The sequence below is a fragment of the Zonotrichia albicollis genome, chromosome 29 (genome assembly GCF_047830755.1).
Source record: "Zonotrichia albicollis isolate bZonAlb1 chromosome 29, bZonAlb1.hap1, whole genome shotgun sequence".
NCBI lineage: Eukaryota > Metazoa > Chordata > Aves > Passeriformes > Passerellidae > Zonotrichia > Zonotrichia albicollis.
This window is the reverse complement of record NC_133847.1, coordinates 6,518,791-6,540,201: the sequence shown is the minus strand read 5'-3', so window position 1 is coordinate 6,540,201 and position 21,411 is coordinate 6,518,791. Positions and strand designations below refer to the sequence as shown.

General features: G+C 65.3%; 2 protein-coding genes across 6 annotated transcripts; one reads left to right on the top strand and one right to left on the bottom strand.

Moving 5' to 3' along the window:
* Positions 1-2,807: 2,807 nt before the first annotated feature.
* On the bottom strand, positions 2,808-8,296 carry TMEM59L (transmembrane protein 59 like). Of its 3 annotated transcripts, XR_012577177.1 has the most exons (9): positions 8,039-8,296; positions 7,063-7,168; positions 6,738-6,835; positions 5,396-5,542; positions 5,199-5,304; positions 4,788-4,899; positions 4,550-4,691; positions 3,987-4,305; positions 2,808-3,888 (listed from the first exon to the last, which is right to left on the bottom strand). XR_012577177.1 is itself a non-coding variant. In XM_074528452.1 (8 exons), the coding sequence occupies exons 1-8, from the start codon at positions 8,195-8,197 to the stop codon at positions 4,144-4,146; spliced, it is 1,032 nt and encodes a 343-aa protein (XP_074384553.1). In that variant the 5' UTR covers positions 8,198-8,296; the 3' UTR covers positions 2,808-4,143. The 3 variants fall into 3 exon arrangements, 2 of the variants coding, with proteins under 2 accessions (XP_074384553.1, XP_074384554.1); XM_074528452.1 differs by having other exon boundaries at positions 2,808-4,305; XM_074528453.1 differs by having other exon boundaries at positions 2,808-4,305; positions 4,550-4,667; positions 8,039-8,294.
* Positions 8,297-12,300: 4,004 nt separating this feature from the next.
* On the top strand, positions 12,301-21,330 carry CRLF1 (cytokine receptor like factor 1). 3 transcript variants are annotated; one of them, XM_074528794.1, is made up of 8 exons: positions 12,301-12,482; positions 17,367-17,645; positions 18,987-19,116; positions 19,408-19,577; positions 19,811-19,968; positions 20,040-20,208; positions 20,454-20,632; positions 20,760-21,330. In XM_074528794.1, exons 1-8 carry the CDS (start codon positions 12,401-12,403, stop codon positions 20,781-20,783), a joined length of 1,191 nt encoding a protein of 396 aa, XP_074384895.1. In that variant the 5' UTR covers positions 12,301-12,400; the 3' UTR covers positions 20,784-21,330. The 3 variants fall into 3 exon arrangements, with proteins under 3 accessions (XP_074384895.1, XP_074384893.1, XP_074384894.1); XM_074528792.1 differs by lacking the exon at positions 12,301-12,482 and having other exon boundaries at positions 17,222-17,645; XM_074528793.1 differs by lacking the exon at positions 12,301-12,482 and having other exon boundaries at positions 17,222-17,645; positions 20,454-20,636.
* Positions 21,331-21,411: the final 81 nt, after the last annotated feature.

The following is a 21,411-nucleotide window of genomic DNA, read 5'->3' as shown; positions in this document are numbered from 1 at the left end:
TTGCCACAGACACATCTGGAGTTGGTTGTGGAGCTGTGCTTGGACACGTGGACACATGGAGGTGAGTGTGGACACGAGGACATCAGGATGAGCATGAGGGTGGGAGGATGGACATGAGGACATGAGGATGGACACAACATCAGGATGGACACGAGGACACAGTGATTGACACAAGGACATGGGGATGGACACAAGGATGTGAGGATGGACACAAGGACACGGTGATGGACACGAGGACACAGTGATGGACACAAGGACACAGTGATGGACACGAGGACACCGTGATGGACACATGGATGTGAACGTGGGCACACACACGCTCACCCCAAGGACGTGACCCACCCCATGCCCTCAGCACCACCATGGGCTGGAGGGTGACTCCTCACAGCCTGCCCATGGCCACACACCAGGAATTCCCTTCCCCTGTGAACAAATGAAAGAGGGAGAGAGAAGGAAAAGGCTGGAAAAGCCCCCGGCTGCCTGCTGGGGGGAGTGGAACCAGCGGATTTCATGCGTCTCCTTCTCGTTAGAGTGGGCTCCCTCCTCACCTGCTCCTGGGCACGGTTTCCTGCACCCCGAGCCAGCAGGGAGGAATCTGACTCCAGTTTAAAGACGAGGAGCTTGTCCACGGTCTGCAGCCATCCCAGGAGGGGACACTCTCAGAGCTGCTGCCCGCCCTGGGCTGGGTTTGCCAGCTGTCTGCCCCGATCTGGGGCCTTCCTGCCAAATTTTCCTGTGAAAATTCGGCACAAAGACACCCCCTGAGGGCTGTCCCTGCCCTCTGAGGGGCACTCGGTGGCCTGGGCCTGGCCAGGGGGTTTTTACCCTTGATCCATCAGATTGTGCCCACCTCAAAAGCTGCTCCGTGCTGGGCTCCATCTCTCAGCCCTTCCCTCTTTTGCTGCCCTCCCACCCCAGGCACTGCTGAGGACACCGTGCAAGCCCCCAGATCCCATTGTGGGATGGAAAATATGGCCATGGCACCCACAGTGCCTGCCATGCCAGGGTGGGGAATGTGGCCATGGCACCCCCTGTGCCTGCCGTGCCAGGCTGGGGAACGTGGCCATGGCACCCACTGTGCCTCCATGCCAGGCTGGGGAACGTGGCCATGGCACCCCCTGTGCCTGCCATGCCAGGCTGGGGAATGTGGCCATGGCACCCCCTGTGCCTGCCATGCCAGGCTGGGGAATGTGGCCATGGCACCCCCTGTGCCTCCATGCCAGGCTGGGGAATGTGGCCATGGCACCCCCTGTGCCTCCATGCCAGCCCCACAGGGCCAAGGCTGCCCGCAGCATCCCCCCACCCAGCTGGAACGCCATCCCCCCGCACTCCATGTAGGGCAAAGCCCTCCCGTCCCCATCGTGCGAGCGCAGCCCCGCTCCCCTCCTCCTCAGCCCGGGCAGGGGGTGACACGGCAGGGACGTGCTCCGGCAGCACGGGCTGCTGGCAGGGAGCAGAGCAGGCCTTTGGAGAGCCTTCTTTGGCCGTGACATCCATCCCCGGCACCTCCGCATCCCTGGCTCCGCACCCCGCGGCAAACGGGGGCTCCTCGGGGGAGCGGCTGGCTCCGAGCTCGGGACCCTGCTGGGCTACTGAAGCGCTGCAGGCGAGGCCGCAGCGGCTCCAGCGCCTCGCGTGAGCTGCCCCGCCGTGCCTGGCACGGGAGAGCCCGGCTGGGCCGTGGGCACGGCGCCAGGACAAACACACGCTGGGGAAAGGGGAGGCGGGACGTGCCAGCCCCCGGTGCTGCATGTGTGCTGGGGTGTGACACTGGTGCATGACACTGGCGTGGCCTCATTATTTCCCGGCTCCAAATGGTGTCCACAGGTGGTTTCCAGTGGGAAAAGCCCTCATTTCCCAGCCCTTCCACGTGCACGGAGCCCTTCCCGGTGCTGCATCCCGGCCTTCCCCTCCTTGCAGCTCGCAGGGGATGGTTTGGGGGCCTTGCCTCTCCTCCCACTCCTGATGCTGAATGTCTCAACCCAGCAGCAGAGAGGAGCTTTGTTCCGTGCCCATGCCAAGCAGCCCAGCAGGGATTTCTCTCCGGTTTACCAGAGCTTTCATCCCGGCTCAGTTTCCAGAACGGGAACAGCCCCGTGCCCTCCTGCTGGCCCCATCTGGGGGATCAAACCCGCTCCCACCCTGGAACCAGCACCCCACCAAGCCACAGACTCGCCCAGCTCTGGTACAAACCTTTATTCTATTCCCCCTCCCAGCTCGGGGCTGGGTTTGACCTTCGAGGCGAGGCCGGGAGAGCTCCAGGCCAGGAGGGCTCCAGGACCAGGAGGGCTCCAGGACCAGGAGGGCCCCAGGCCGGGAGGGCTCCAGGATCAGGAGGGCTCCAGGCCGGGAGGGCTCCAGGCCGGGAGGGCTCCAGGACCGGGAGGGCTCCAGGCCGGGAGGGCTCCAGGCCGGGAGGGCCCCAGACCAGGAGGGCTCCATGACCGGGAGGGCTCCAGGACCGGGAAAGCCCCAGGCCGTGAGGGCTCCAGGCCGTGAGGGCTCCAGGCCTCGCTGCCCCCGGAGCTCCTGCCCGGGGATCGGGGGCGCTGCCGCGGCCGGAACATCACACACTGACTGCACCGAGCTTCACACGCGGCCGGAAAGCAACAACGAAAAGTGGACCCCAAAACGGACACGAGACCCCCCCACGCCTCCCCCCAACCCGGTTCCCCAAACCCAGATATGTCGGATGGGTGGAGGTGACACGGAGCAGCACAAAACCGGTGAGGACGGGGATGAGAGGCCCCGGTCCCAGCACAGCACGGCCCCCGAGAGGCCAAAAACCCAAGGAGGGGTCGGGGTAATAAGTTAATCTGTACAGACGTGTTAGGTGACACAGGGGTGGCAGGACCGACACCCTCCGGCACTTGGGTGTCCCCTGGGGCCGAGGAGCCGCACGCCGGTGCAAATCAAACCACGGAACGATGCATGGAATCGAGTGGTGGAGAATGGGGGGGAGATGGGGAGTGGGGAGACGCCTCCATGCCCGGGGGCTGTGCCAGGGTGAGCCGAGGGGAGCCGTGCTTGGTGCCACTGCCCGCTTTGAGGGCAGCACTGTGGGCCCAGGGACACAGAGACCGGGTCCTGCCATCAGCTACAGCCCCGCAGGCTGCTCCCAGCGTGGGGCAGGGATGCTGAGCCCAGGATGGAGCCATCCCTGCAGGACACCGAGCCCAGGATAGAGCCATCCCTGCAGCTCCCACCTCCTGTCCGAGCTCGAAGTCAGGGAAACGCCGCCTCATCCTTTGCTTGGTCTCACCAGCAGCTTGTTGGCACCAGGGCCAGCTCCCCAAGGGCATCACGGAGCAGGGAGGGGAAGGAGCCATCCCAGGGCCCCTCCACAGCTCCGGGAAGGGGCTGGCCGGGTGCTGGCGTGGGCACGGAGGCGGCGGGATCCGCTCCCGTCTCCGACTGCCAAGGCCAAATCCATTCGCCACGTTTCGGCTCCCCGAGGCAATCGGCTCCGGCCGGCGGAAGGGAGTTCCCAGGGCCGGGGCCGGCGCCTCGGAGGCTCAGCCCAAGGTGGGAGGCCGGGGATGTGCCGAGCCAAAGCTCGGAAGGCTGCAGACGCTCTCCATCCCCCACCGCAGCCGGCTCCCTCCTGCCCAGCGCTGGAGCCGTGCCCGGAGGGCTGCGGGGCCCCGGCGGCTCCGGGCGGAGCAGACTGAGAGTCCCGCTCCGGGACCCGCCGGGCTCCCTGCGGCCTGCCCGCCCTGGCAGCTCCCTCTCGGCTCCGCAGGCCCGGATCCCAGCCCGCAGCGCATCCCTGGGGGAGCCAGAGCCGCTCCCGGCTCCCGGAGCCTCCCCCGGGACCAGGCCGTGCCCGGGAGGGGAACGGGATCCGGAACCCGGCCGTGCCCGTGAAGGGAGCGGACCCGGCCGTGCCTGTGAGGGGAGCGGGATCCGGGACCAGGTCGTGCCCGTGAAGGGGAGCGGGATCCGGGACCCGGCCGTGCCTGTGAGGGGAGCGGACCCGGCCGTGCCTGTGAGGGGAGCGGGGCCCGGCCGTGCCCGGGCAGGGGAGCAGGGCCCGGCCCAAGGCGGAGATGCCCCTGCGGGCCCGGGGGACGCGGGGAGCCGGGAGGCGATGCCGTGGGGTCGGTGAGAGGGAGGTGGAGGCGATGGGCAGGGACGGGAGCCCTACAGGATGGTCTTGTCCAGGTCGACCTTGAGGGGCAGCGGCCCCGCGTCCTCCCCGCCGGGTGCGGGGCACAGGGTGACGGTGATGACGGGCGGCAGCGGGAAAGGGCCGGGGCCGTCCAGGTCCTCCAGGTACTCCTTGTCCCCGTTGATGCTCAGGGGCTGCAGGAGAGGCAGAGACAACAGTGCAGCCCCAGAGCGGGGTGCAGATCACCCCCGGCTTGGGGACACCACGGGGCTGGGTGTGGATGAGCCTCACACCCCACACAGAGACTGGGGAGCACAAAGAGGGCACAGCAATGCCCACCCGGCCGTGCCAGGCGTGGGGAGCACAAAGAGGGCACAGCAATGCCCACCCGGCCGTGCCAGGTGTCCCTGGCACCCTGGGGCTGTGCTCACCCCGTACCTGTGTCTTGACGTGCTGCTCGGGGGCGGTGACCAGGCTGGCACAGCTGAGCCACAGCATCACCATGATGGAGAGGAAGAGGCAGGCGGCCAGGATCCAGCGAGGAAGGCCCGAGCGCCTGTAGCACCCCACCACCCCCCGCCAAAGAGGAGGCACGGGTTTATGGCAGGGCACGGGCTGGGGATGGGGGCTGGGGGGGATCTGCTGTGCCACGTCCAGCGGGTCCCAGAGCACCTACTTGGACATGCAGCCCAGGAAGTCGTGCTCCTGCTGCGGGGGCTCCGGGGGATGCGCCTTGGCCTTGCCCCGCGGCTCCTTCACAGGGGGCTTGTCCCCCTTTGCCCGGGGGCCTGGCAGGGGAGAGGCGATGCTGAACATGGGGCACACCCATGTGGGCACACCCATGGGCACATCCATGGGCACACCCTCCCCTCTCCCCCTGGAACCCCCTGCCCACTAAGGGGGCACCGAGGATCCCACCAGGGCCCCATCCAGAGCCCCCTCAGCGTGGGTGGGGGTGTGGGAAGTTGAATAGGCCCAAGAAATGGGAAATTTGTTCAGCTCTGGAGAACTCAGAAAGGAGCCAGGAGGGCTCGGAGGCTCCCAACCCCCTCCCAGCCCCTTCCCAGCAGCCCAGACCCCCCCAAACCTGTGTGGGGCTGGGGGACACCAGGGCTGGACCCCGACCCCGATCCTGGCTGTGCTGGCTGGATCTCCAGGGCCTCGGCTGCTGGGAACTCCATCTCAGGCTGGGACTGGGTCGGCAGAGAGAGAGGGAGAAGGCAGTGAGGAAAGGGGTCCCCATCCCTGTGGGCACCCACAGAAGGGTCCTGGGGACACCCCCACCTGGAACACCACGACTTTGCCATCGTCTGCCTGCAGGTAGAAGGTCCAGGTGGAGGAGATGAAGCTCTGGGCAGAGCTGACGATGTCGTTGCAGAAGGTGGAGACCAAATCCAGCATGGAGAACGACGGCAATTTCAGCTCCAGGCTCTGCAAAGGAGCGGGGACATCCCCTCACAGCTGTCCCCTTGTCACCCACCCCGACAGGGGACATCCCACCCCATCACGGCTGGGCTGAGCTCAGCTCTGGGCTCTGCTTCTCCCAGCACACAAAGGGATGTTCCAGGCTGTGCTCCAGCCCCAGGAGGGTCACCAAGGGTCCCTGGAGTGACCACCCAGCTTTGGGGCCATCCCCCAGCCCCGGGCCCGTCCCTTTGGGGTGGGATCTCCCTCCTGTGCCGGAGACAATGGGAGCAGAGCGGCCGCGGTGCCGAGGGCGTTGCTCTCCTGGCAGCCTCTCGGTGCCCTGGATTCTTGGCCGTCGCGGCAGTTTGTTATTTTTAAAGCATCCCTGCTGGAATCCGCTTGGCTGCTCCCTGCCACTGGCTCCGAACATTTTCCGACAGCCCCTTGCACGGTCAAACCAGCAAACAGGAAATAAATAGGTCAGATTCTGTATCTAATTATTATGCTAAATCTGCTTTGCCTGCTCGTCTGGGAACCTGAGGGAAAGTGCTCTGGGTGGGTGGAGGGGGTGAGGGCTCATCCCTGGCCTTGGGGAGGGGCTGGGAAATGGGATCAGGCACTGGGAAGGTCTTAAAACGGGGCTGCAAAGGAGGGGAGTTCAAAGGAGCTTTTCACCCTTTTTACGGCACTGATTCATCTTTGCCTGCACGTGCACGGAGCCAAAAGCCTCCTCCTTGGGCCAAAGTCTAATTTAATTAATTGGGCAATAGCTGAATTAATTAAATGTAGGAGGGGAAAGCGTTGCTGATTGCTGGGAAGGATAACAAATCAAAACTGGGGGAATCTGCCACGATGCCCAGTCAGATCCTCTCACCTTGGGGATTCCCTGTGCTCGCCCTGCCTGGCCCAAGCCCAGCCCAGCACAGTTAATTTGCTTTTTAGATTTGTGACAAAGCAGCCAGTGGTGGCTTGGATCAACCTGGCACAGCTGGAGCTCCCATCTGGATAGAGGGATGGATGGATGGATGGATGGATGGATGGATGGATGGATGGATGGATGGATCCATTGATGGATCCATTGATGGATGCATCCATTGATGGATGGATGGATGGATGGATGGATGGATGGGCTGCACATGTGGGGTGTCCCCCATCCCGAGGAAGAGGAGGGGCTGTGCTGAGCTCCTGTTCAAGAAAGGATTTCCCCCTCTCCCTTCACCTTCTCCTTCCTGCTCTCCTCCACCTCGGGCAGCTGCTTGCGGCACCCGGTCACGCACCCAAACTGCTCCTCTGCGTTGCCGTAGGCTTCAGCACAGGCTGGGGAGAGGAAGGGTCGGGGTTGGGGGTGCCCAATCCCGGGGACCCCCGTGCCCCTCCCCAGTGCCACCCAGGGCACCTCAGCCCTCCCCGCTGGCTGTGGGGCTGCGCAGGGTGGGCACTGCAGAGGGTGTTGTGTGTCGGGATCGGGGCTCCCGTGGGATGTGGGGATGGGGATCCCCCCGGGATTTGGGGCGCGGGGGCCGCTCGGCCACGGCTCCTCTCACCTGCTTCGCACTCGGCTCTGGTCGTGTTGAGCTCGGCGCTCGCATCCACGAAGTGACAGATGGAGAACAGCCGGCAGCCCCGGTAACAGGCGTTGAGAACAGCATCCTGCGGCGAGGAGGAGGAGAGCGCGGAGCTGGCACCGGGCTCAGGCACCGGGCTCGGCCGGACACCCCCCCGCGGCCCCCGCGCCCAGCTGGGGGGCACCGGGCAGCGCCGCCCCCGCCCGGGGCCGTGCTGAGGGCTGGCACCCCAAAGCTGGAGGTCCCAGGGCAGGGAGAGCTCCCCAAAGCCCCCCTGGTGCCCCCATTGTGGGTCTGCAGGGGGCCAAGGGTGGAGGGCTTGGAGGGTCCCCCTATCTGTGATGGCACCAGCCAGGCCCTGGCATGGGCTGGCAGAGGTGGGGGTGCACCGCTCTGGGGGACAGGTACAGATTTGGGGTGCCGGGCATGCACTGAGGGGGTGTGGGGGGCACACAGGGGGGTCATTGGCAATGGGCAGGCTCAGGGTAAAGGGGTGACACTGCGGGCACCCCAAACTCGTGGGGATTCCCTCACTGGGGGGCACCCCAAATCTGCTGGAGGAGACACTGGGGGTGCCCCAGTGCCCCCCATGTTGCTCCCCCGGGGGAGTGGCAGAGATGCCTGTCAGGGGTGCCCCCACTGCCCCTGCTGCCCCCAGCCCCCTTCAGTGCTCCCAGTGCCCTGCTGCTCCTGGCACCCCATTCCAATGTGAGATTATTAGAATTATTGCCCCTGAGAATTGCCCCCTACTGATGGTCCCCAAATATCCCCAGTACTCCCAGCGCCCACGATGGTGCCCCTGGTACCCCCAGTGCCATTGATGCTCCCCATGCCCCTGGTGCCCCCCAGTACTCCCAGTGCCCCTAATGCCCCCGATGCCCCCGATGCCCCCGGTACCCCCAGTGCCACTGATGCTCCCCACGCCCCCGGTGCCCCCCTGGTGCCCCGGACTCACGGCGGCGGCCCGGCGCTGCAGGCTGCGGCCGCACTGCCCGCGGCACCCGCCGGTGTCTCCCAGCTGCGGCGAGAAGGGGTCGGTGGCGGCGGCGGCGGCGGCGAGAAGGGCCAGGCCGAGGGCGAGCAGGGCCCGGGGCCGGCGGGCCGGGGCCGCCATGGCGGGCGCGGAGCGGAGCGGAACGGAGCGGAGCCGAGCGCACCCACCGCCGCCGCCGCCGCCGCCGGCCCCGCCGTGACGCGCTGTGCGCCGGGCGGGGGGAGCCGGGGGCGGGGGGAGCCGCCGCAGCCTGCCGCAGATGCACCGGCACCGGCACCGGGCGAAAATAGCGAGCCCGGGGTGCGGGAGGGAGGATGGGGATGCCCGGGCAGCGGGGCGTGAGGGAACCCCGGGATGCGGGAGAACGGGGGGGTCCAAGGACCGGGGATGCTCGGGATGGGGGATGGATGGACACCAGGGGATGCAGGGGGACAAAGGGGACGTGGGAACCGGGAGATTTATGGGGAGCAGGGGGTGTAGCGGGGCCGTGGGCTGAGGGGGATGCAGGAGGGATCAGGGTGCAGGGACACAACAGGGCTTGGGGCCGCCCTGGCACAGAGGGACTGAAGGGAGCAGGGGGGCTGAGGCCATGACCAGGAACTGTCCCACCCCACTGGTGTCACACAGAGGGACAGGGCTGCCCCACTGCCCCCCACATGGACCATCCCCTCAGGAGGGTCCCCAGCCAGTGTCACACCCCACCGTGGCACCCTCTGTGTCCCTCCAGGACTCCCCAAGCCACCTTCCTGCCTCCCATCCTCATCCTCACTCCTCAGGGCCCCCGGCTCTCCCTGACACCCCGGATTTACAGCTGTGATTTTCCAGGCTTCAAAGGACATCAAAGGCACCCCGCACACCCCCCCCCTCACCCCTGCCCACTCCCCTAATTTATGGCAGCACCCCAAAGTGGGCCCGCGGGGAGGAGGAGGAGGAGGAGGAGGAGGGCTGGGGGCTGCGCTCACCTCCGGCCCTAATGGGGAACACATGGCAGGACCCCGGCGGGGGAAGGGGGGGTCTCGCTGTCCCAGCTCAGCCCTGAGGGTGCTCCGTGCCCTCAGAGGGGCCGGGGGTGCTGGGGGGCGCAGCCCGTGCCCCCTCCCCGGGCAGGGAGCGGGGCCTCTCCTCGCCCCGCCACTTTATTCGTCCTATTAATCAAAGCGGGGCCGGCAGGAACCGAGCGGGGCCGGGCCGGCGGGGCCGCGCTCCCCTTCCCCCTCCTGGAGCCCCGCCAGCCCCGGGTCCGGCACGGCTGACGAACGGCCGGTAAATGGGGCGCGTTGGGGCTGTCACCGTAAATCACGGCCCGCAGCGGGGGCAGAGCCGCAGCCCGAGCCCCGGGGCACCGGGAGCCTCCCTCCGGTGGGCACCGCTCCCCTGCACCTGCCCGCGCTCCGCCCGCTCACCTTTCCACGGGAAAAAGCCTTTCCCAGGCTAAACCGTCCAAGCTGGCAGAGCCTGGCTGCCCTCCCTCCTCCCCTCTCCAGAAACACCCGGTGCCTCTCGCATTTATCACTACTGACCTACATTTCCCTGCCGGAGCCTTTCGGGGAGCCTCGGGCTCTCCCCACATTGTCCGGGGTGTCCCCGTGGTCCCTTCACTCCACGTCCCAGCCCTGCACAGCCCATCCCTCGTGCTCAAGCACCCTCTCGACATTTTTCCCCTCCTCTGGAGCTGCTCAGACTCCGCCACGGGACTGTTTGTGCTTCCCAAAGCAAACAGAGGCGGGAAGGTGCGGCCACCCCGAGGATGCTCTGCAGGGAAAGGGTGCGGGGGGGGCGGCAGGGAAAGGGTTAAGCGGGTTATAAATTACCCATGGATGTGGAAATGTGACTGAGAGGAATAGAAAGCAAACTCTGCCTGCTGGATTCTTTGCATTTCTTGCCTCTTTATTTTTCCCCCAGGTCACTTTAAAAGGATGCAGGCAGTGGAGGCAGCTCCGCTGCGCCTCTCCTCCCGCTTTTCCCGGGGTTTGGGGCTTTTTTTCTTGTTTGTTTTTTACACCCTGGCCCTTGAGCCAGATGCTGTCTGCGTCCAAGGATTTTATGGAGTGAGCTCTGGCTGGGAAATCAAGTAATTAGATTAATTCGGGGCCCTGGTGACACACGATGGAGGGAGGCGGGAAGGTGGCGGCTGGTGGGAAGCTGGACCGAGGATGCTCAGGCGGCTTTGGGGATGTCCCCAGGGCCACCCGGGCAGAGCAGAGCGTTCGTGGCGGGGCCTGGGCCCCACGGGCGGATCCCGCACGGAGCGGGGCACGGAGGCCCTGGGAACGGAGCCGCGCCGGGGGCGCAGCGGGACCGCCCGGCCTCGGGGGACCCCGGTGCTGACGCCGAGAGCCCGGCCGGGGTCAGAGGGGGGGTCTGGGCTGGATCTGCCCCGGCCGGGGTCAGAGGGGGGGTCTGGGCTGGATCCTGGGGGTCAGAGGGGGCTCCGGGCTGGATCCTGGGGGTCAGAGGGGACTCCGGGCTCGATCCCGCCCCGGCGGTGCTTGAGCGCGGCCCGTGGGCCGGAGGGAGCGGCTTTAAAGGTCACTGGCAAAGGGCAGCGCTGAGCGGCCGCCGCTGACTCAGAGCGGCTCGGCCACCTCCGGCTGCTCCCGGGCGGGTCCTGGCACTGCCCGCGCTTGGGGACCGCTGTCCCCTCACGCTGTCCCCGTGCCACAGGTGCTGTGTGAGCTGGGGGGTCCCTGTGCCACCTGGGGTGACGCCTCACCGTGTCCCAGGTGACACCAGTGGGGACCGACACTGCCCTCCCGCTGCCACCGTCCCTCCACCTTCCCCCTGCACCCCAAGCCACCTTCTGATGATGCCTGTGCCACCCAGAGCCACCCATGTCCCCAGCGTGGAGTCACCCCCTCCCCAGCATCCCACCCACGCCCTGGCTCCCCCAAACCCCCCAAATTCGGGGTTCTCTCTGATCAGCCCGGCCAGAGCTGCAGCAAACAGGGGGGAAGGCTCCGGGCAGTGCAGGTGGGCAGCCGGGGTGGCCGCAGCCCCCAGCCCCGCTCCACAGTGGGAATTTCTCCTTTTCCGCAGCCCCCATCCCGCTCCAGAGGGGGAATTTCTCCCTTTCCGCAGCCCCCATCCCGCTCCACAGTGGGATTTTCTCCCTTTCCGCTGCCCCCAGCGCTGCCGCGGTCCCTGCGTGGTTTCCCGGGGCGCGGGCCGTGGGTCGGGACCGCGGGCGGCCGCCGGCCCCGGGGCAGCCGTGATTCACTCGGCCAGACCGCGGCCGCTGGGGCTGAAGTTTCTCAGGCTGGGTGGCTCCCGGAGCCTGACATTTTTGGGAAATTTCAACAAAAACAGTTCAGAAGCTTCCAAAAAACAGGACGATGGGAAAAGGCATTGTTCGGGCTCCCTCCCCCTCTCGGTTTTTATTGTGTTTTTTAATCTCTGCAATCCCTGGTGCTGCCCAACACCTCGGAGCCCCACGCGGTGTCGCCCCCCGCCCCGAGCCCACGGGGCACCCCGGGCCACCCGCGTGTCCCCTGCCACCCTCCGTGCTCATTGCTGGCAGGGAGCGGCGTCCCCTCTCCTCACAGCCGGGGACAGTGGCCTTGCCGTGGCCAGGACCCGTCGTCCCGGGGGTCTCTGACCTGCCCGGGGGTCTGCAAAGCTCCCGGTGCCACCGAGACCCCGGGCGGGGGCACGGGGGGGACACTGGGGGATGCCCGAGTGGGTGGCTTTGTGCCGGTGCTGGTGGCACTGCCGGACCCGCCACCACCTTGGGGACAAACGCAGCCCAGCCCGGGGGGACTTGGGGTGTTTTCTCCACTTCCTTGGGGTTTTGAGGAGGAAAGCCCCGAGATGATGGATTCGATAGAGAACATGGGGATTTATGGGATGATATTCCTGTTTTCAGCCCAGAGATAAGCAACAACCGGGGTTTGGATCCCAGCGGCGCTCGGAGCGCGGGGAAGCCGCGGCGGGGGGGCCCGATCGGCGGCGAGCGCGGCCCCGGGGGCGCGGGAGGGTCCCGTGAGTCACCCGTGGGCCGGCGGGCCCGGAGCGGCTCTTACTCACCTACCGGGGGGGTCGGGGGAGCGGGACACCGGCCCGGGAGGGCGGGGGGGGCCCAGCATCCCGCGGCGGCGGCGGGCACCGGGCGGGGGCCGCTCCCGGGGCCGGTACCGGAGCGGGACGATGGCGGGGGGGGGGTGGCGGGGCCGGTGGCTTTCTGCCCCCCCGGGGGCGGTCCCGGGGCGGGGCCAGGGCGGCAGTTGGGGCTTTGGTAACCGGGGGTTGCTCAGACTTGCTCGGGACTTCCCCGGACGTGCCGGTGCGCTCCGCCGCCCCGGGCACCGACGGGCACCGGAGCAGGCCATGCCGCCGCCGCCGCCGCTCGCGATGCTGCCGCTGCTGCTGCTGCTCCTGCCGCGCCTGCCCCGCGCCGAGCCGCTCTCCTGTGAGTACCGGCAGCCCGGGCCGCTCCCGCAAGGTGGGCGCGGGCGGGCGGGCGGGGGTCCCGTCGGGGCCCCCCGGGGCTCTCCCGTCCGGCTCCGGCCCCGGCGTGCGGAGCCCCCCGAGGTTCCCCCGCTGCTTCCCGCGTGTCCCGTTTCCCCCAGCGGTGCCGGGATGCGGAGCCCCCCGGGGCTGTCCGCTCCTCTCCGTGCGCCGCGTTCCCCCGGCCCCGGGATGCGGAGCGGTCCCGGGCGCACCTCGGGGCTGCGCTTCTCCGGAGGAGGAGGAGGAGGAGGAGGACGGGGACCCCCCCGCCGAGGGCAGCCGGGACCCCCCCTCCCCTCCCGACAGGCAGCCGGGATCCCCCATCCCCGACCCCCCCGCCCCTTCCCCGCAGAGAACAATGGAGGAACCTTTCAGTGCTGCCCCCCATCCCCGGAGCAGCGAGCAGAGCCCCCCGCCCCGGAGCAGCGAGCGCTCCCTCTCCCCACGGAGAGCGCGGACCCCGGGGGGGGCCGCTCCCCTCTGTCCCCCCTCCCCGCCGTGCAGCCCCCCCTCCCGCAGAACAATGCGGCTCCATTCCCCACCCAGGACAATGGAAACCCCCGGCCTCGGCCCGGAGAACAATAGCGAACCCCTTCCCCACGCGACCCCCCGGCAGCCCCGGGAGCCACCGCCCCCGTCTGCCCCCCCAAAGCCTCTGAGAGCCCCCCTCCCCCTGCCCAGAACAACGGGGTCCCCCCTTCCCCCGGAGAGCCGTCCCCTGTCCCAGAGAACAATGAATCCCCTTTTCCCACCCAGAACAACGAGGATCTCCCTCCCCGCCCCACGGAAAACAACGACCCCCCCAAAAAAATATCCCCCTGGGGGCCCCTCGGTGATGCCCAGTTTGGGGGCCCCACCCGGCCGGGCAGGTCCGGGAGGTGCCACCTGTGGGCTGGGCTGCGGAGCGGCCTCGGCCCCGCGGGGATCGGGGTCCCCCTGGCTATGGGGGGACACGCGGGGGAGGGATCGCCCCTTCCCCACGGAGCCCCAAACCCGACCCAGCCCCGGTCCCGGCCGCCGCCCCGCTGCCCCCGCTGCAGCCCGGGGAGGGCGAGGTCCCGCTCTCCGCTGCCCGCTCTCCGCTCTCCGCTCCCCGCTCCTCTCTGCCCTCCCCGCTCCTCTCTCCTCTCTCCCCTCTCCCCGCTCCCCTCTCCCGGCTCCTCGCTCCCCTCTCCCCGTTCCCCGCTCTCCGCTCCCCGGTCCCCGCCGCAGGAAAGGAAGTTCGGCTTCCTCCCTATGATGGGAATTTCTCAGGGCCATGGATGTTCTCCGCTCCGACGCGCCAACGGGACCCGCCACAAACGGCACCGCTCTCTCGCCCGGCAGCTCCCGCGTCCCCTGCCCGGCCACCGGCACCGAGCCCCGACCCAGCCCCGTCCGTAGCGGGGAGCCTGAGGGCGCTCACCGGGGCAGGAGCTGCTGGAGCGATGGGGTGGGCAGGAGGAACGCTCCGTTAGCGAGAGCGGCCAGTCCCGGCGGTCCCGGTGCCCACCCGGTGCCCACCCGGTGCCCGGAGGGACTGATCCCGCCGGGAGCCGCGCGAGGCCACGGCCGGACCCTCGGTGGGGCTGAGCCCGCACCTTTCCCCTCCCGACCCTCCGGGTTCCCCCCCGACCCCCATTTCCCCCTCCCCACGGGGGTCCGGGGCAGCGCTGCCCCCTCGACGGGCGGCGCTGGCGAAGGCGAAGCCAAATCTCCTTTTAGAGAGCGAAAGTTTCCCCTCGGTGCAGCTCGGCCGCGCTGGAATGCCTGGGCTTTTTATAAATCCCTCCTCGAGCCCAGGGATGGGCACGAGAAATGCCAGGCGGGGATGAGAAAGGGGAAAAAACCGCTGGAGAGCAGGGTAGAAAAGAGGGATAAAGCATTTCTGGGTACCGTGTCTGCCCGCAAACCTCGCTGCTCGAGTGTTAGAAGAGCTCAAACTACACATATATATTTAATTTTATTTTTCCTGTGGAATTCAGAGCTTCCCAAATTCCCTTTTGTTCTTCAGGGCAATTATTTCTATTTTCCTTTAACCCCCTGCACAGCTCAATAAATCTTTTTTAACTGCGTGATCTCTGACACTTATCGGAGCCTTTTTTTTTTTTTTTTCCCTCCCCCCTTTTCTTTGCCAACCCCTTAAAACTCCGATATAAAACCAAAATGAAATCCGGCCCTTCGGAAGAAAAGCATAAACGTTCCCGACACCTTGGAAATGTGGTTTTACTTTATAGCATTACTTAGCACCTGATCAGCATTTTTTTTTTGCAATAGAGAAGCCATAAAACCCCCGAGCAGGTATTTTCGTTGCAACTTGCACATTCCACAGCCTGCCTGCGTCTCTCCGGCCCTTTCCTCTCCGATCGGAAAACTTCACACTTTTCCCTTTTAAAACACATGTTCGGCGCTGCGGCCGTGCTGAGCGGGGAAAACAATTCCAGCGGGAAAAAAATATAATATATATATGTATATAATTGGCCCCTCCAGAGGCTCCTGCTTGGAGGAGGGAAAAAAAAACCCAAAATCCAGGGGAAAAAAAAATACAGAGAGAGAGAAAATTGGCCCCTCCAGAGGGTCCTGCTCGGAGGATGGGAAACGTGTCTGTTTTACGGTGCTCGTGCGAGTTTCTGGGGCTGTTTAGATTAAGATTGAGCAGAATCAGGGCTCGGAGCGCGGGGTGTGTGATCGGCAGAGCGGGGTCGGAGCGGGGTGGGCACAGAGGGGGATGAGATTTCCAGAGGCCTGGCTGGCCCTGGGAAGGGTTTGTTCGGGAGGGTGGGATGGATCCATCACCGTCCGTGGATGCTCGGGGCACCCCGGGCTCCCCAGCACCGTCCCGCGGGTGTTTGGGGTACCCGGTACCGATCCGGGGGCGCTGCGGGCGCCTGGCACCAATCCCTGCATATTTGGGGCGCTTTTCCCCGCTGGATTTTCTTCCTCCCCCTCACCAGCACCCCCCAAGCACGGCGGCAGTTCCTAATTAAGGAGGAGGATTTGGGAGCGCTAATTGCGGGCTCGGGGGGCGGACCCGCGCTGGGATCGTGCGGGGATTCGGGAGCGCCGGGAGGGAGCCGGGGCGGGCGGCGGGCGCTGAAAGCCGATCGGGGCCCGGGGCTCGCCGGGGCCGGGAGGTCGCGGCACTTTCCGGGAGGTAATTTGGGAATATTAGCCCGGCGCGTGCGGATGGAGCCGATAAGGGCTGGCGGACACGGAGCGGCGGGGCCGGGGCGGCCGAGGGGGCCGGGGTCAACCGGGACGGGAATTTCCCCCCATGGAGGGGCTCCCCCAGCCTGGGCACACCCGGGGTGTTGAGGGGATTGGGGAGGGGTCCTTGGATGGGCATTTCCCCATGGAGGGGCTCCCCCAGCCTGAGCACACCCGGGGTGTTGAGGGGATTGGGGAGGGGTCCTTGGATGGAATTTCCACCCATGGAGGGGCTCCCCCAGCCTCGGCACCCCCGGGATGCTGAGGGGATTGGGGAGGGGTCCCAGGATGGGAATTTCCCCCATGGAGGGGCTCCCCCAGCCTCGGCACCCCCGGGATGCTGAGGGGATTGGGGAGGGGTCCTTGAATGGAATTTCCCCCCATGGAGGGGCTCCCCCAGCCTGTGACACCCCCGGGGTGTTGAGGGGAGAGCGGTGGAATTGGGGAGGGGTCCTTGGATGGAATTTCCCCCCATGGAGGGGCTCCCCCAGCCTGTGACACCCCCGGGATGCTGAGGGGATTGGGGAGGGGTCCTTGGAAGGAATTTCCCCCCATGGAGGGGCTCCCTCAGCCTGTGACACCCCCGGGATGCTGAGGGGATTGGGGAGGGGTCCTTGAATGGAATTTCCACCCATGGAGGGGCTCCCCCAGCCTGTGACACCCCCGGGATGCTGAGGGGATTGGGGAGGGGTCCCAGGATGGGAATTTCCCCCATGGAGGGGCTCCCCCAGCCTGTGACACCCCCGGGGTGCCAAAGGGAGAGCGGTGGGATTGGGGAGCACATGGTGAGGATGAGGAGGGAGCTCTTGGGAAGCGCTTCTCACCCCCTGGGCGAGGCGATCCAGGGGGAAATGCCGGAGCTTGGCAGTGTTGGAAAATCCCCTCGAATTTTCTGGTTTTTTTGAAATCCTTTTGTCGGGGAGAAACTTCCGAAGCTGCAACCCAGCCCCACCCCAGCCCTGGGGAGAATAAAGATAAAAAGTGGATAGGAAAAGTATTTTTCAAGTTCTGAAATAGATGCAGATATAAAAATAGATATTAAATGTGTTTAGATATAAAATGTATGTGGATATAAAAGTAGGTGTAAAGCGTATTTAAATAGATAAAAAATAGGTGTGTATTGAGATACAGAATAGATACAAAATGTATTTAAAGAGATATAAAAGATATAAAATGTCTTTAGGTATAAATGTTCAGAAGTAAAGAATAGATATGAAACACATTTAAACCAATGTAAAATAGAAACCAGTGTCTTTAAATAGATGTAAAATGGAAACCAGTGTGTTTGATATAAAATTGATATAAATTGATATAAATTAATATAAAATAGATATGTGATGATTTAAATCTATATAAAATAGATATGTGATATAAATCAGTATAGGCTCGCGATGACTTACATCGATGTAAAACAGCTAAACAATGTATTTAAATTAACACAAAACACATACGATGATTTAAATCGATATAGACGCGATGATTTAAATTGATGCAGAATAGCAAAACAACGCACTTAAACAGACATAAATGAACACAGAGGAGACATCAAGGCGTTTAAATCAACGCAAAGCAGATAAGCACTCACGCTTGCGCAGCCCTAACCCGCTCAGCTCAGCACCAACCATAACGGCTTTCCCCGCTCTGTCTCCGGCTGCAGACCCCGCCGTGATCTCCCCGCAGGACCCCACGCTGCTCATCGGCTCCTCGCTGGTGGCCACGTGCACGGTGAGCCCGGACATGCGGCTGCGGGCCGAGGATCTGTACTGGACCCTGAACGGGCGGCGCCTCCCGGCCGCCTCCTACGCCGCGCTGGGCCCCTCCACGCTCAGCGTGGCCCTGGCCCGGCTCAACGGCTCCAGGCAGCAGTCGGGGGACAACCTGGTGTGCCACAGCAGAGACGGCGGCATCCTGGCCGGCTCCTGCCTCTATGTCGGATGTACGTGGGTGCTGCTGCGCCGCGATGGGGTCTGCTCGCTCTGAATTGGGGGGTGGTCACTGTGCTGGGGTCTGGTCACTCTGAGTTGGGGGGTGGTCACTGTGCTGGGGTCTGGTCACTCTGTGCCAAGGTCTGGTCACTCTGAATTGGGGTGTGGTCACTGTACTGGGGTCTGCTCCCTCTGAATTGGGGGGTGGTCAGTCTGTGCTGGGGTCTGGTCACTCTGAATTGGGGGGTGGTCACTGTGCTGGGGTCTGCTCACTCTGAATTGGGGCCTGCTCACTCTGAATTGGGGTGTGGTCACTGTACTGGGGTCTGCTCACTCTGAATTGGGGGGTGGTCACTGTGCTGGGGTCTGGTCACTCTGAATTGGGGTGTGGTCACTGTGCTGGGGTCTGGTCACTCTGAATTGGGGTCTGGTCACTGTACTGGGGTCTGGTCACTCTGTGCTGGGGTCTGGTCACTGTGCTGGGGTCTGGCTGCTCTGTGTCACGGTTTGGTCACTCTGTGCTGGGGTCTGGCTGCTCTGTGTTGGGGTCTGGTCACTCCATACTGGGGTCTGCTTACTGTGCTGGGGTCTGGTCACTCTGTGCTGTGGTGTTGTCACTGTGCCAGGGTCTGGTCACTCTGTACTGGGGTCTGGTCACTCTGAATTGGGGTCTGGTCACTCTGTGCTGTGGTGTTGTCACTGTGCCAGGGTCTGGTCACTCTGAATTGGGGTCTGGTCACTCTGTGTTGGGGTCTGGTCACTCCATACTGGGGTCTGCTTACTGTGCTGGGGTCTGGTCACTCTGTACTGCAGTGTTGTCACTGTGCCAGGGTCTGGTCACTCTGTACCGAGGTTTGGTCACTCTGTACCGGGATCTGGTCATTCTGTGCTGCGGTCTGGTCACTCTATGCTGGGATCCAGCCACTCCGTGCCAGGGTCCAGCTGCTCTGTACGGGGGTCTGGCCAGCACTGGGATGTGCCTCCCCCATGGGAGAGAAGCTGGGGATCCCCAGGGAGGAATCCGCGTGCTGGTTCTCACCAAAGCCTGCTCTGGTGGAGCCCTGACCCTCGCACAGCTCCGAGGCTGTTTCGGCAAAGCCTCGGTTAAAACGCGCTTGTCCGAACCAATAATCGTAAGATTTTATCTCGGGCTATTTTAAGGCCGATGCTCTGTCCCAGGAATACGGAATCGGAACGGGGAATGCAGCTCGGGTTTGTTTTTTGGGTCGCTACGCATTCCCGGGAATACAGAGGCTCAGCTGGGAACGCAGCTTGGACTTGGGGCTTGTGTCTCCGTGGCTGGAAAAAAACAGCTCTGGAACCTCTTGTTCTTTGGTTTCTGTCTCTGCCAGTACCCCCAGAGAAACCAGTCAACATCACTTGCTGGTCCAAAAACATGAAGGACCTGACCTGCAAGTGGGCGCCAGGGACGGAAGGGGAGACCTTCCTGCACACCAACTACACCCTCAAGTACAAGCGCAGGTGGGTGCTCACCTTTATCCCCGGTGTTGTTAAAAACTTTGGGGTGGGATTTAATGGGAAACAGGGAAGGGGCAGCTCGATGCCTCCTGGCTGGCCCCTGCTTTGCTGGGATGAGTTTCCTCATGGAGCTGGGCAGGGTGAGGAGAAGCTGCTGTGGGCCTGGGTGAGTTGGGAATCACTGAGTGAACCACGGGGTCAGTCCCCCAATTCTGGCAGCGTGGAAAAACCAAAAAGTGACTCACGGGAGCATGGGGGAGCGGTGCCAGCACCTCAGCCATCACCTGCCCGCAGGTGGTACGGCCAGGACAACACCTGCCAGGAGTACCACACAGCCGGCACCTACTCCTGCCACATCCCCAAGGACCTGGCCCTCTTCACGCCCTACGAGATCTGGGTGGAGGCCTCCAACCGCCTGGGGGTGGCCGTGTCCGACGTGGTCATGCTGGACATCCTGGACGTGGGTGAGCCACGGGTGTCCCGGCCGTGCCGGTGCCGGTGCCGGTGACCTTGCGAGGGGAGCGGCCGCGCCGGGCTGGGCGGGGGCAGCAGGAAATGGGCGATATGTGAGCAGAATTGCTCCTAATCGAATTAGGCTGTTTGCGCCGAGTCGCTCCCACATCCGCGGCTCCTTAACCCTCGCGGCCCCGCGGCGCTGCCCGCCGTGCCCCGGGCCAGCCCTGCCGTGTCCCCGCAGTCACCACGGACCCTCCGTCCGACGTGCACGTCAGCCGGGTGGGCGACCTGGAGGACCAGCTGAGTGTGCGCTGGAGCTCCCCGCCGGCGCTCAAGGATTTCCTCTTCCAAGCCAAGTACCAGATCCAATACCGGGTGGAGGACAGCTCCGAGTGGAAGGTGCGTGGGCACGGCCGGGGCACAGCGCGGGTGGCCGCGGGTGTGGGCGCTGCCATCTCGCTCCTCTGCAGGTGGTGGATGATGTGGGCAACCAGACCTCGTGCCGCCTGGCCGGCCTGCGCCCCGGCACCGTCTACTTCGTCCAGGTGCGCTGCAACCCCTTCAGCATCTACGGCTCCAAGAAAGCCGGCATCTGGAGCGACTGGAGCAACCCCACGGCCGCCTCCACGCCCCGCAGCGGTGAGTGCGGCCGGCGGCGCTCCCCGGTGCCGCCGGTGCCTCCCCGAGCCCCGGGGGATGTGCGGGGGCCCTGCCCCGCTCCAAGCCCCGCACCCGGGTCTCCTGCAAAGGAGCCAAATTTGAGCTCGGCTTTCCCAGCTGGGAGCCCGAACCTGCTCGGGTTCCTCTCCCCATTCACGGCACGGTGGCGATGGGGGACTCGAGGCGCGTCCCCCCGTGTGCCACCGCCCCCCTTGTCCCCGCAGAGCGAGTGGCGGGGGGCTGCGACCCCAAAGGCGGGGAGCAGAACACGACGCTGCGGCGGGAGCTGAAGCAGTTCTTCGGCTGGGTGAAGAAACACGCCTACGGCTGCTCCAACCTCGGCATCAAGCTCTACGACCAGTGGCGCGTGTGGCTGCAGAAATCGCACAAAACACGCAACCAGGTAGGTAAGGAGCCTTTCGCACTTCTTCTCCCCGGCCGGGTGGGGACGCGGGGTGACCCCCCACGCCAGGGATGCTGGGGGGTGACAACGACCCCGGGGCGACGCGGGGCTCTGCTCCTCTCCGCAGGTCCTTCCCGGCGATAAGCTGTAGCCCGCGGGGGACCGAGCGCCGGCAGGATGGCACGGGGCGCCCGGCGCCCACCCGGGACCGCCCGCGCCCGCCCCGGCCCCGCCGCGGGGGCGCCGGGAGGCGGCCGGGGCGCAGCGCGGCCCCGCAGCCCTGGGGAGCGGGGTGGGGAGAGCTCGGGGGGCCGGGCTGGCCCAGCCCCGGGGGCTCGGCGGCACCGCGGCCCTGCGGCAGCGAGGGGACCCCGCAGCCCTGCCCGGCCGGGGGAGGCACCGCGGGGCCCTGGCTCCGCCGGCCCGAGCAGCCCCCGGCATGAACGGGGCGCCGGGCGCTTCCCGGGGGACCCCACCCTCGCCGCAGCTCCCCCCGGGAAGCGATTTTGGCCTTTTTCTCGCCAGGGTCCCACGTGCGAGTGCGCGGAGGGGTCCGTCCCCAGGGAGCCACGCGGGCTGATTGGAGGCTGCTGGGGTTTGCCCAGTGCCTGCTCCGGTTTTGATTCAAACCAGCCTTATTTTGGTTCCATTTCAGTCAATTAGGAACAGATTTAAGCTTAATGCCAATAAACCTCTGAAACCCCAGCGGGGTCTGCGTCAGCAGAGCGGCAGCGCTGCGCGGGGACGGGGATGCAGCGGGCAGCCAAGTGGGGCCCGTG

Bases quoted from the DNA above. Each gene is read 5' to 3' on its own strand.
- TMEM59L (XM_074528452.1), bottom strand. From the start codon at position 8,197: ATGGCGGCCCCGGCCCGCCGGCCCCGGGCCCTGCTCGCCCTCGGCCTG. The intron at 6,836-7,062 runs GTGAGAGGAGCC...TCCTCTCCCCAG, and splicing joins CAGAGCCGAGTGCGAAGCAG to CCTGTGCTGAAGCCTACGGC. The intron at 4,692-4,787 runs GTAGGTGCTCTG...GCCTCCTCTTTG, and splicing joins TTCCTGGGCTGCATGTCCAA to GCGGGGGGTGGTGGGGTGCT.
- CRLF1 (XM_074528792.1), top strand. From the start codon at position 17,237: ATGAACACAGAGGAGACATCAAGGCGTTTAAATCAACGCAAAGCAGAT. The intron at 19,578-19,810 runs GTGAGCCACGGG...GTGTCCCCGCAG, and splicing joins GCTGGACATCCTGGACGTGG to TCACCACGGACCCTCCGTCC. The intron at 20,209-20,453 runs GTGAGTGCGGCC...TTGTCCCCGCAG, and splicing joins CGCCTCCACGCCCCGCAGCG to AGCGAGTGGCGGGGGGCTGC.